Here is a 13876-nt window from a genome sequence, read left to right as displayed (position 1 = left end):
TAGTCTAAAAAAGAAAAAAATTAGATGGTCTTGCTGTCTGACTACTCTTCATAGTATCTCCTATAAATAGCTACTTTTGAAAAGCAGATGATTTTCCAGTTCTGTTTTTTTTTTTTCCTGTAGTAATATTTCTTATGGCAGTCAAAATCTGAGTGCTAGAAAGCAGATAGTTTAAATCTATAGCCACAGTTTAGAATGACATATTTTATGTTTCATAAATCTCCATAGGCAATCATCCTATGTGATATATTTGCTGGGATATTCTTGTTTCCTAAGGAGATTTTCATCATAAAAGAAGTTAAATATGGTGGTGTGTCCCATCTACTGAATGACTTTTAGACTGAGCATTCCAAATGCCAGTGGATATGGGAGAAAAAAGGCAATAGTCAACAGAGTTAACAGGTTTTGCTTTGATTTTTCTCGGTGTCTTTTTCCAGGGTCAGGGTCTTTTTAACAGAAGTTGTATGAATTTTTCAGAAAGGCTCTTCTGGCTCTTCGTAAGAATGGCCAGGCCCCCCAGCTTCTTGGAGTTAAGGCTATGCAAGCAAAACACTGAAGGAATGGAGGTGGCTACCCTGTCCCCAGTCCCTTCCCCTTCTCATCTGGTTAGGTTGGATCTCAGCAGTTCCTTAGCTCAACAAGTCACTCTCACAGTGGTCTAGGGAATCTCAGGTACAATCTTTGCCAGCTTGCTAGTAATAGAGAGGTTGATATTACTGTGGAGAGTTAGATCTCTTCATCTCAGATGTCTACAGGCGAGCTGAACTCTTCTATTAGAGACCAGAAGTAAAAGGTTCTCCAAAATACTCCCAAAGATGTGCCACTTCCTTCCTTTTCCAAAAACTCCCAACCCCCAGAGTACCTAAGGAGGAATGAATTTTAGAAAGATATCACAGCCCTCTTTTCCAGTCAATAATTAAATATCAGCCAACCAGCTATCACGTCAACTACAGGAAATGAAAGAGAGTCTGTAACAGTTTGAAAAGTAATAAATGACCCTTTATTGTCAGAGTAGAAGACAAAAGACAACATATTTGCTTTTTTTTTTTTTTTTGGCCAGTTATTAGTCTCCCACTGGTGCATTTTGGGGGAAAAACCACAACAACAATAGAGTCCAGGTACCACTGCAAGAGCTCTAAGTGAATGTCAAATTTGTGGTTGAGTAAAAATTTGGGGGGATATAATCAGAGATTTATATACACTAGGAACGTGTAGCAAAGCCAGAGCAATTCAGTGAAATGTAGCATTCCCTGAAGCCAGAGACCTACTTTTTTACATAATTACAAAAGAGAGCAAACTTCAGAGCCACAAGAAATCTCCTGAGGGCAGCAGTGGGAGTGGAATTCATTTTCTTGGAGAATCCATATAGTAATTTTAATGGTTTAAAATGATTCATGAACTAGTGGAAGAAAGACATGGAACTTGTCCCCATGTTTTTCTTTTTACGTCCTCCATCAAACAAAAATGTTCTATAATTGGACTTTTGAAGTTAAGTCTTTGGATAGGCAGTTTGAAAGTCTCACATCATTTCATCGAGGGAGCTGGGGAAGCAAAGAAATCTCTAAAGGAACCAGGGTCCGGATTTTTTAAAGGGCTTGAGGAACAAAATAACATTTTGAAAGGGACACAGATAAAAATTGGTGTCCAATATGAAATATGGTGCAGAATGATTTATATATGTCACCATGTTCTATAGCTTTCAGAAAACCTGCCAGTTTCCCAGGGTATTTCAAAATAATCTCTAGTAGATGACCAAAGTAGTATTCCCCAAGGATTGTATAAGCTTTTTCAGAAATGATATTAAAAAAATACAGAAGAATAAAGATGTTGTTACTGAAATATAAAAAAGAACAAGTAACACTAATTGTTTGATATATTTGTTAAGTTTATGTTCATGAGAATAAATACCACCCAGAAAATAAAACCAAAAAGAGCAAGTAAAATAGAGAGAGTAGGACCTAAGAATAAAAGATTTAGAAAGTGTACCCAAGAGCCACAATCAATAAATTTCAATAGATTGTCATGTTAGGATTTATTCAAAGAATCAGAAAAGAATAAGTTCACAATTAATTTTGAAGCCTGAATATCTCTGACAGGCCTGGCACATACTGTTGAGGAAGTCTGGGGCACAACTCTTTCAGACAATGGAGGTCCCTCCTCAGACTAATCAATGTTAACAAATATCAAAAAGTCCTTTGTGATATACCTCTAACCCCTCAACATCAGTTACTTATGCAAAGATTGGAAGTTCCCAAATCCACTCTCACTTCTGACATCAGCTGCAAGTTCAAAGGTCCCCAAGACCACTTCATGTTCCATAATTCACTAGAAGGACTCACAGAACTCATTTAAAACTATTATACCTACAGCTACATTTTTTTTTTAAATCTTTAATTAACATATAATGTATTATTTGTTTCACAGGTACAGATCTGTGAGTCATCGGTCTTACACAATTTACGGCACTGAACAGTTACAGTTTATAATAGTGAAAGAGGATTCAAATAAAAATCAGCGAAGAGAGGAGGCATGTAGGGTAGAATCCAGAAGAGTTTCAAGCATGAGCTTTCAGTTGTTCTTTCTGGGAGTCTTCATCAGTGCTAACCTCTCTCAGCAATGATGAGTGACATACAATATGCACTAGGTATCACCTCAGCCTTGATGTTCAAAGCTTTCGTTGAAGCTCAGTCATGTAGACATGGTTTACTGCCTGAAAGGCTAACTTGAGCCTCCAGCCCCTTCAGTGGTCAAGCTGGTTCAAAGCCCCCACCATAAATCACATCATTAGCATAGACTCTGGTGTGGCCCAGGTCTCCCATGTAAGTGAAGACAGTCATCTCTCAGGACTTTCCAAAGTCTTAGAGATTATCTTCCAGGAACTGAAAGCAAAGATCAGACCTCCTTTTGGGCAAGGTGAAGATTTTACTGCACACTCATATTACACGAACTTGTATGATCTGTACTGTCCTCACTGGAATGGCACATGTCTGCATCACTATGACAGTTCTAGATGGGACACACCTTGAACTTTGCAGGTACATTCACCTGCTGATAAATTGTTTCAGTTGACTATGGCCTTTCTTCATCTGCGCCCTTGGAGGGTAGTAGTTCTATTCAAGGATGCTTGGGGGTTCTCTTCAAGAAGCAGATCCCTGTTCCTCTCCACAGATGAGGATTTTTGCCGTATCGTTGTTGGGACATTGTATAGTGAGGGCTTATCCCCCACCTGCTGCAGACTAGTGATCAATGAGAACCTGTTAACACAATCTCCTATCTCTAACAAAATCCTTTCTTTATGTGTGTGTGCATTTCCTAGAATGTGATTCTCAATATGCATTATTTTCCAAGGAACATTTCCTAGATTATTGGAATTTACCTAGAAACTGATTTCTTGTTTCCTTATTACATCTGAAAGAATGTACTTATATTTAGACTAATTTTGTTACAGAGTTTCATTGGTTTAGTGGAATTGATTGGAGAGAAAACCATCAAGAATGATATACCAGCCATTCAATCATGAAATGGTTTCAAGGATGCTGATAAATTTTCCTAGAAAATTGAATTCACTGAATAATAGCTAGAGTCTATGGAAGCTAAAATAATCAAACTTTGGTTTTAGATTTTTTATATCCAATCACTAACAGAAGTTTCATACATTAAAACTTCCAATAAGATTTCTTTTTAATGTGATGTACATTCATACCACCAACAATTTTCTATACATTTTAACACAATAATTTTTGTTTTACTTTTTAATGAAAAGTTTTGGTATTTTTGGAATGCTTTAATATAGAGCAAAGTAGAACATAAATTGTAAATTAGCCTAAAAGTCATAGAATGAGAAACAATTGAAGTTTCTCTTACAAACACTATTCAAATAGATAAATACTCTGTTTGTCTATTAGGCTTTTAGCCATTAAAGCATTGGTTCAAGTTGTAACTCTGAAATTTTTGACAGAAATTCAAGTAATGTTAATAATAAGTATATAAAAATGATTTTATGATGCTGAACCATAAACTAATAAGTGTAAGTCCTTTATGTCACCCACAAAAGTCAGATTTTATACTCACATAATATATAAATGGTTACTTTATGAAATGGATACTTAAATCCTATGTCCACCAAATTTCCACTATTTTTGTATGGATCATAATCTTAACTGTGAATTGCTATCTTTAAAATATCATGATTCAATAAAATGAAATGAAATTAGAATAAATATAAATGTCTACATCCACTATAAATCTCTTTTACAAGTGAAATATTGGGAAAATCCTGACTTAAGAGAATTTCTATGATAAAGTTCAAAGTTTGTTTTGACAATTAGTCATCAATCATGGCCAAAAGTGTAATATAATAGTTTTAAATTTTAGACTGCATTGATAGAAGTATTGTATCCATAACAAAGGCACACTCTATACTTTAGGCCACTCAGGTCATTACCACATATTATGTCCAAATAAATACTACCCTTTCAAGTCAAATTTAAAAAACAGAGGGTATCCAATGGAATGCAATCAAAATAAGTTTAAAAATCATCTCACATGAGTTTTTTTAAGCAACCACAAATGTTTAGCCTAAAGCACCACGAATTTTGAGTTTTTGAGAAATTTATGTTAATTATTGTTAAGGAGGTCTAAAGCTGTTTTTCTTTTGACAGGTATCATCTATGCTTATTGAGAATAAAGCACTAGGATCAATAGATGGAACTTAGAAAGAGGCATGTGTCAGCCTAGTGAAAGGACAGACTTCCAAAGTATCTGAATACATAACTACCTACCCTATTATATTGAGGATTGCATTGTCATTGCTGGAAGTTCCATGTCAGAAATGTTAGAGGAAAGTTGGTGCTCACAGATCTATGCCTTATTTTCCAAGTCTCTGATTCTTCCATTCTATGGGTGGAATTACATGAAAACAGTGTTTCTCGTGGATCAGAGTTGGAAAAGACTATTTTTTTCCAACTCCTTCATAAGTACTTTGGATGAAAGAATAAATAAGTGAAATTATATATGCTGGATAATTTTTTTTTTTCTCTTTTCCACTCCTCTCCCCTCCAACCCCCACACAAATGCTGCTCTTGGGTAATGGATTTTTATCTTTGTCTTTAATCCTTTAAAGATAAAGAAATTTATCTTTGTCTTTAATCCTTTAAAAACCCTTTCAGTGTGTGAACATAGGCAAGGAAGCCAGTGGTGTGTTTGACACCATGGCCAAGGCAAATGCAAACAATAGCTTACTCGACTCTTGTATTTTCACAATATCTGGAATCCCATTTATAGTTCTAGTCTCCACATATCAAAAGAGAAATAATGAAATCTAGAATGGGGAGACCCAAAAAGGCCATAGGGATGAGCTGATAGTTCCCTGAGGCCTTGCTAAAATACTGATTCATTAGCCTTAAAGAGCTTATGTAGGCTCTCTAAAAATCCTTAAAATTGCTATTTGGGTGACAAAATTCCAAAAGATTAGAACAATGGGAGTCTCTTTAAAACCTTTTTTCAGAAAGATTTATTTATTTTAAAGAGAGAGAAACCCAAACGGGGGCAGGGGCAGGGAGAGAAGGAGATGAAAAGAGAGAGAGAATCTCAAGCAGACTCCCTGTTGAGTTCAGAGCCCAGTGGGGTGACCCTGAGATCATGACCTGAGCAGAAACCAGGGGTCTGATGCTTAACCGACTGAGTCCACCCAGATGCCCCTCTCTTTGAATTTTCTAATGCATTATTTAGGAAAAATAAAAAGAAGTATATCTTCACAGACCAGATGACATTCTAAATAAATAGTATGTGCAAGAAATTCCCCCAAGAATTCCTCAACATTTGTGAAAGGCAGTTAGAGGTCACGGCTGCTAAGAGACGCTAATTACGCCCCAGCTGTCTGATGGTGTCATGAAGGAGAACCCTCCCCTCTTGGCAGTCTCCCATTGATGATGTCTACTCTGGCCTGAATAGACCATTGTCCCTAATGAAGAATGACAAGTCTTATCTTACAAAAAAAAAAAATTAAAACGTTGCTGGAAGCAACATTTAATTGTTTTATCTGACAGTCTCTTTGTGTTGAGATTTGAATCCTCATTAGAATCTGATTTGAATTTTAACAAGTATCACAGGAGAGTTGACATTGAAAAGCCAGATCCAAGATCTCAGCCACATGAAGGCAGTGGCAGTTCTCTCTATTATCCTCTAGGTTGTAATTTGGAAGCCTCTCCAAAGTACCTTTAGTGCCTTTTTCTTGAGGGCCTGTATGTTGGGAAAAGCCCGATAGATCCCTAAGCATTTTCGTGTCTAAGTACATCAGCAAACTTGTCATCGGCTAATGAGCTAAGCCTCCTCCTGAAACTGAAGCATATGCATACTCTTTTCTAAAAACTTCTCAAACTGTGTTTCTCATATCCAATTTTTCCCTTCTAAATGGAGATATGTTTCCCATTGATCTTTTCAGACTTTGGTATCAATTGAATTGCTTATATCTCTGAAGTGTGTACATAAAAGCCCATGTCTAGAATTTTTACCCATTTTTAAAAGTGAACTAAAAATACTGAGTTTGCATTCCTTTGCTGGATAACACACAGAACTAGCATTCTTAAGCATGATCTTCCTAGTGCTGGAGACAAGAGAACAGTACATGGGCCACCTGTTTGCACAGCAAGTACAAGATGCCATTCTCGAATTTGCAAGGATGTACTTTGTGTTCTCTGCTGCATTATTACTGAGAGACTTCCAAAAATAAAAGTGTTGTCTTCACTACCTTTAGGCCATGGTTTGGGTGATTCCAATGTGGATTGTGGCTGTTTTTCTGTGAAAGTTTGTTTTTTAAATTATACTATTTTATGAAACTTCATTGAATCTTTTCAGTGAGCATTCAAATAGCTATGACTTTCACCCCTTAAATCAGAAATGTCACAGTTGAATGCAGTTTCAGAGCTGACGTAGTTTCTCCACATTGTATTCTCCATTATAAAGGCTAAGTATAATATTTCAACTATTTCTTTCTGGGTTGATAGTTTCTTATTGAAACTTGTGCTGAAGACCAGTGACTTCAAAGAAAATTATTTCTTACTGTGTATCCTTCCCAAGAAATGGTATGACCCTGTATTTCGGACTGTTATAGATCTTGTGATGAAAGTTAATGAATTTAAGTTCTATTATTCCAAAGAAACACATTAACTTCTCTAGCAAGGCTCTGAAATTGGATTTGAGATTCTATATTTAACTGTAACACCACAGTCTCAGCGAAGCATTTGAATCCAACATCGTATGTTAGGGAGAATGTCAGGAAACCATAGAAGGTACTCTGAGGATTTTTGGTGAGTGTCTGTGTGGTATATTCTATACATGTGAACTTCTACTAACAGAGACACTGTTATTTAGTAACACACTTAAATCCAGAATTAGTTCTTGGTTGGTCAATGCAAAGCCAGAGCATTGCTGAGGATAAAATTTCTATTAAATGAAAGTGGATTCAGCTATGCCAAGATGATGAATTCTAGACTTGGCACAGTTCGGTATTCTCTTCTTCAGCAAATATTTATTCAAAAATTGCCTTTGAGATATATTTTGTGTCAGGCTGAAAAATTGTCCCCCACAAGGTAGGGATAGCACTTCGCATTGGCCCTCAATGACACATAATCTTTCCGTGGAACCAGCAGAAAGATTACCCCATCTTGTCTGTTGCTTCTATTAATCAGTGCCATTGTCTAATGCCTTTGAGAGGACTTCTTTATTTTTCCCTACCCAGGAAACCTTTTGTGATCATGTGAGACTGAGCCAACTTATTCTAGAAGGCCATTTTTTAAACATTCCCTTTAATTTTAGAATGTTCAAAGACACGGGTTAAATATTCTATCATGTAGTGATGGAGTTTCTTCCCCGCCCCCCTTTGGGGAATTTTTGTTTCGGGTCTCCCTTTAGCTATATAGTCATGTTTTGATCTCAAGCAAGAAAGAAATTATCTTCCAATTATAAGATGCCTCGTCAAGTTAAAAGGGGAAAGTTTAAAGAGATTCTTCATTATCCTATTTGAGCTAAAATGAAAATGTGAATATAAAAAAGTTAGAAATTTCTTAAATAATAAGTGTGCAGACTCTATAGATGAAAAATGAGAAATCTTCAAGTAAGACTAAATATTATGAATGCATGAATTTCTCCCAAAGTAATGTCTAATTTAATGTCGTTCCTATTTTGTGTTCTGATTTTGTTTTTTCTGAAGCAAGCACTTTACAAAATGATTATAAAGGTCTCTTTGGAGAGAAAAATGGTCATAAATTCTCTTTAATAGAAAAAAAAAAAAAAAGCTTTGAAACCAAAGATTGGTGGAGAAGAATCCAGTGCCAACATGTCAGGATGGTCTAAGTCACAATGATCGCAACAATATTGCAGGGATCCAGGAATGAGTAGACACAGAATCCAAAAACAACAGAAACGTTCAAAATAGCATTGATTGCATTCTTTCTCTTGGGGATGGGTTAATTTTGTTGTCTGTGAGAAGCAAGCAAAGGACATTGTGATAGGGAGTGTTGTGCTCGCCAAATATCCATGTGCTCCTCCCCATTCCCAGCCTCCTTTGCAGCTGGGCCAGGCTGATATAATTAGTTAAGGTCAATGATATGTGTCCAGAAATGATGTAAGCTGCTGCTATACTGTGTTCTTTAAAACATCCTGCCCAGTCTAATAACTCTCTCTCACCATGCCCTTTGTCAATGTGGATGCCACAAGTTTCAGATGATGGCTTCAATTTGCAAGCAGCCTGGATCTCTAAATCACTCCTTAGAAGAGAGCACCTTCCGCAAACTGCTTAACCTATACCAGCCCGTGACAGAAGCAAGAAATAAATATCTGTTGCATTAAAAGAAATCTGATAGGCAGATGAAGATGATAGATCTATGCCTCAGATGCCCAATTTTATCTTATTTAACTCTTTAAATTAAGCATTACTTGATAATTTATATTTTTAAGATTTTATTATTTATTTATTTATTTATTTGAGAGAGCAAGAGAGCATGAACGGATGAGGGTGTGGCGGTAGGTAAGGACAGAGGGAGAAGCAAAGTCCCGCTGAGCAGGGAGCCCGAATCGGGCCTTAATCCCAGGACCCTGAGATCGTTACCTGAGCCAAAAGCAGACTCAACCCACTGAGCCACCCAGGCACTCCAACAATTTAATTTTAAAATGATCATTTAAAAAGAAGCTGCAATAATTTGCTTTGAAAAACATGATTAGTTATCAAAATCTCACGATTGAGAAGAAGGTTCCAAACAAAAAAAAAAAAAATGATAAAAATGATTCCCAGGAAAAAGAAGGCTGTGTGATTGATATTCTTTGCTCTTTTCTATTAGGTTTTCCAGGGCAATTTTGACAATGATACCCACAGGAAAAACGTCATCGACCCTCCCATCTATGCACGGCACATCAGAATCCTCCCTTGGTCCTGGTACGGGAGGATCACGCTTCGCTCAGAGCTGCTGGGTTGTACAGAGGAAGAGTGAGGAGCGTCCTTGCCCCACAGTCCTTCTCTCTGTCTCCCTGAAAGTATCTCCATGGAATGAACTGGGCAAACTCTGTAGGAAACTGAATGGGATTTTTCATGAAAAAGTGCTCAAATTATGGTAGGCCACTGTCTTTTTAAGGAGGTCTAAGCCTGCCTTTTCATTGGTTTAATTTGATTTTTATTGTTTAAATTGCTTAAGCCACATCACATTAACTTGTGAATTATGTTCATCATTGTTTTCTGAATTATTCACAATGGTTGGAATATATTAAGGGAAGAAGTAGCACTCTTTTGATAGCAAGGATTAAAAAAACTCATAGTTATCAAATTAAAGAGTTGATAGAGCTTTTATAATCAATACTCAGCTAATTCTTATAAAAGGAACACTGCAATGTTAGCAATAAGGTTTTTTTTCTTCTCTAATAACTCTACATGATCCTAATTATTTCCCCTGTGCCTACCAATCACTGTCAGTGTTTATAACAGCATTTTGAAGAATCTGTTACATGCAGTACTAATTGATATTATAATTCTCATTTTACTTTCATTATTTCTAATCAAATATATCATGTAATCTTTTTTCGTTTCATTCTATTCTATATTCTTTATATTGTATATCAACTGAATAAGTCCATATTTTTTTCTAAATGAGTTTTTCCTGTTATTTGCCTAAAAGTTTCATGTTTATGTGTGTGTGTGTATGTATACATATATAGGTATACATATATATGGAACATGATTGCCTGTCAGTAGATTGATCATATTTAATATCAGTAGATTGAATCTGAAATTCTATTTTTGAAGGAAGCTATAACTATGTAATTTCCAAATACTTCCTTGATGAAAAACCCAATACTACCATTTTGCAAGATAAACAACAACAAAATAGTATTATGTCCCTTTGAACCGGAATTTTAAACTTTATTTTGATGGTATTTACATAGCCTTATCTTTACTTTAAAATAGCAGAATAATGAATTCTGTGTTTGTCCACTTAAAATCTTTTTAGCAAACAAATATTAACACAGTGCTGCAGAGTCTGGCCAAGCGTACTCATCATCTCTTTGTTCATCTCTGCATTTCCTGTGAAACTAGAATTTGACTGAGACTTGAATGAAACTGGTGGCAATTTCCTAGGAAAGCACATTGTGTAGTTATTTGAGAAAAGTATTTACTAATGACAATGTAGTACATCATTTTAAGATGGAAATTGATTTCTGTTTATTTTGCTTCGGAGGTCCTGAAAAAATAAGCAATTGTCATAACAATTTGTTATTGATAATGGAGGTTTCATTGACATGTCTCTCAAATTAAAGCTCACACTGCCTCCATAATAGTCCTCAGCATCTAATTTATAAGCTTTACAAGTATTTGTTTTATAAGGCTTAGACACAGAATTATTGGAGTTTTAAATTAAGGGTCCTGGAAAAGAAAGTATGGTATGTGTACAAAATGTTAAGGTCCTGTGCTAGACTGAGAAGTTTTTTTTCCCCCCTATTATTTGTGCTGCATAACAAAAGCCACTAGACTGTTATTGTCTTGTCTGTCCATGTGTTAACCGCATTTCTTAATGATGTATATATGGAGTGGGTCTTCAAGCATAGTGAAGAATTTAAAGGGAAAGTCAATCATAATGGTGTTTTTAATAAAAGCAGAATTAAGACTGGCTGGCCACACATTTGTCCTATGTCCACAGGCTTTCTACTTCAGGTTCTTATGAAATTGTTGATCTGAAGCATCTGAAATAATGATCATTTTTTGGCATCTTTCACAACTTTGTTAGGTCCTCAATGGACCTAACATTTGGAGACAACTTTTCAGACAACTTTAAAATTAGGAATTAAATCTTTTTAATTTCCTCAATGTTTAAGTCATATTACAAATAATTACTTAGATCCAAAAATAGACACACTTACTGTCTAGCCAATGCCTTTTATTTTTTTAAACATCTACTGTCCCACCAAATTTCTAGCCGTTTTCCTTTACAGACTATGCACGATTCTTCATTCTAAACAGAGTATGTTTTAGAAATTATGCTTTGTAATGATTTACTTTCTCAAAATTATTCCTGGCTTCTTGTGATGTTCTGAATTTTATTTTATTGATAGTTTTTTAAACAAATATTTTCAAAGGGAGATTGTTAAACTTAAACTCCTTATTTTTTAGAAATGCACTGAAATGGCTTTCTCTTGCTTGTGCATTTTCTCTCTGCTCTCTATGCACTTCACCAATGCGGCACGACCAACAGGCTATGTTTGTCCCATGATGCCTCAAATTCATGACAACAGAGGGATTCCCACATGTGTTGATGTTAACAATTCCTATGAAGTAGTATGTAGCTTTTGTGTCATTTGTTTCAATGACACCAAAGGGAAACAGATTTATTCTACTTAAATTCACACTGAAACAAGTTAAATCTTAGAAGAAGAATACACAGAAAAGTCACCTAGTCTTCACTATATGGAGTAGTGATGATATACTAATTTTGTAATCTATGAAATTAACAAACATCTCTGTTTTATCTATGTCCTGTTGAAAGCACTTATCATAGTCACTAATTCTAATTTCAGGGTTGACTTTCTCTTTCTGAATGGCTTCAAAGGATTGGTGTGAACTTTGAAGACTTAGGGTACTAATGATTGTATCTTTGCTAGTCAACAAATTATGAAACATAATACTCCCTACTGGCGTCTGATGTGTCAGTAAGTACAGAAGTTACTAAGACACAAATAACCTTTGCAAACTTTCAAGCTGTGTAATATTCCAATGTTGGTTTTTTTCTTTGTATATATACTTAAATCATGTAGGATGTTGTAAAATTAGTATGACCTTGTCTAGTCTTCAAACTTCAAATAAAACTTTTGAAAATCTGGGATACCTTTGAAGCGGTTGTAATTAAACACATTTGTCAGAATATACAAATTGTCTGAATGGCCACTACTCTTAACTACATCTTGATGTAATGTTTCTTTGTACAAGACAATTAAGCAAATACATAAAAAAGAGAAATTACAATAGCCCCCAAATACCCATTGCTATCAGCTAACCTTGATTTTCCAGAATTATTAAAATGTGTGTTTTATGCATTTCTCCCACTCCTTTCAGCTGTGCAAAATTTATTGGATTGCAGGTAACCCAAAGTCATTTTTTGCCTCATACATATTTAAAATTTTGTGTTCCAGGATTGATCTGGCCATTGTTAACCACATGCCATTGCTATCACTTCTAGTATTTTTTAGATACGTGATTCTCAGGAGCATAATGAAGAGATCCAGTCAATAGTGAGCAATAACACAAACATTAACAATGTATTTTACCCATGTAATGTCAGCTATTGCTTAAAGACAGAACACTTGGCTTCTTTATAAGCCCTGTTTCTGCCTCTCTGGAAGTCATGGGTAAAATATTATGTCTGTGTTCTTCCCACTTCCTAGATATTTTCTTAAGATTCAAAAATCTAGGAGAAGAAAAGTAAGCTGTTAGATGTTGATCCTTAGTTGAGTTTCAATGAATCTCTGAGAGTTCTTGGTATCAACTTATGTGTGTTGATGTAGTCAAGCATGTTCCACTTTAACTGCATTTGAATGTGAATGCTTCAGTGGGCCTCCATGGCTTGTCTTACCTTTTCACTTACACAAACATATACAAAGATGCTTTTATAAGTTAAATATGTATGTATACATATATATATATATCATATTATATTTAATATATGTTTAAGAAGGCACTAAAGAATCAAGACAACATCTATACAGGGTAAAAATTTATTGCGATAAAATAATTACTCAACAGAAAAACTTTAAATTATGAAGCTTTTAAATTACTGATTCAAGATGTAGAGACAATAGAAACATTTAGAATTCCAAGGAGGAAAGTCTGACCATGTTGAAATTTGTTTTAAAAAAGTCTATTAAGAATAACACCATGGGTGGAAGATATTCTCTCTGTGGAACATGGAAGTTTAAAACATCTAGCATTTCAACTGTGAGTACATGATTTTAAGATGTTGCGTTACTCTCTATCTTTCCTCCCTAGGCTAGTTTAAAACAGTAGTAACGATCGAATTAGTGTGTTATCTATTTGTACAAGATACTGCCTCTAACCTTCAAGATGCAAAATGACCCTTTTACCTGAGCAGGTAAAATGGAGGATTAAACCACTTCGCTAGCTGAGATATACCTGAGCTACTCTGAAACAGAATGCAATGTTAAATCTGTCTTTACAAAGAAAAAATACCTAGTGTGTGTAGCAATTTTTCTATTGATTTTGAAGGGGGAAATAGGATTCCTTGCAGTATCTGTAACTCATATTAGATGTTTCAAAATTGCTACCAAATAAAGTGTTTTCCACAGTAGGCAAGTGACACTTACTCAGAGAGTGATTCTGTCA

At 35.3% G+C, this 13876-nt stretch overlaps 1 protein-coding gene across 1 annotated transcript in view; it reads left to right on the top strand.

Moving 5' to 3' along the window:
• EDIL3 (EGF like repeats and discoidin domains 3) overlaps nucleotides 1-12360 on the top strand; it is a 406610-nt gene extending 394250 nt beyond the window's left edge. Inside the window, exon 11 of the mRNA XM_059418197.1 lies at nucleotides 9336-12360. Coding sequence (XP_059274180.1) covers nucleotides 9336-9485 — 150 coding nt within the window. The 3' untranslated portion in view covers nucleotides 9486-12360. The remainder of the gene's footprint in view (nucleotides 1-9335) is intronic.
• The last annotated feature ends 1516 nt before the right edge of the window (nucleotides 12361-13876 follow it).

Source organism: Mustela nigripes, chromosome 12 (assembly GCF_022355385.1).
Source record: "Mustela nigripes isolate SB6536 chromosome 12, MUSNIG.SB6536, whole genome shotgun sequence".
Classification (NCBI taxonomy): Eukaryota; Metazoa; Chordata; class Mammalia; order Carnivora; family Mustelidae; genus Mustela; species Mustela nigripes.
The sequence above is the reverse complement of the archived record's forward strand: the minus strand, read 5'-3'. Positions and strand labels throughout refer to the sequence as shown.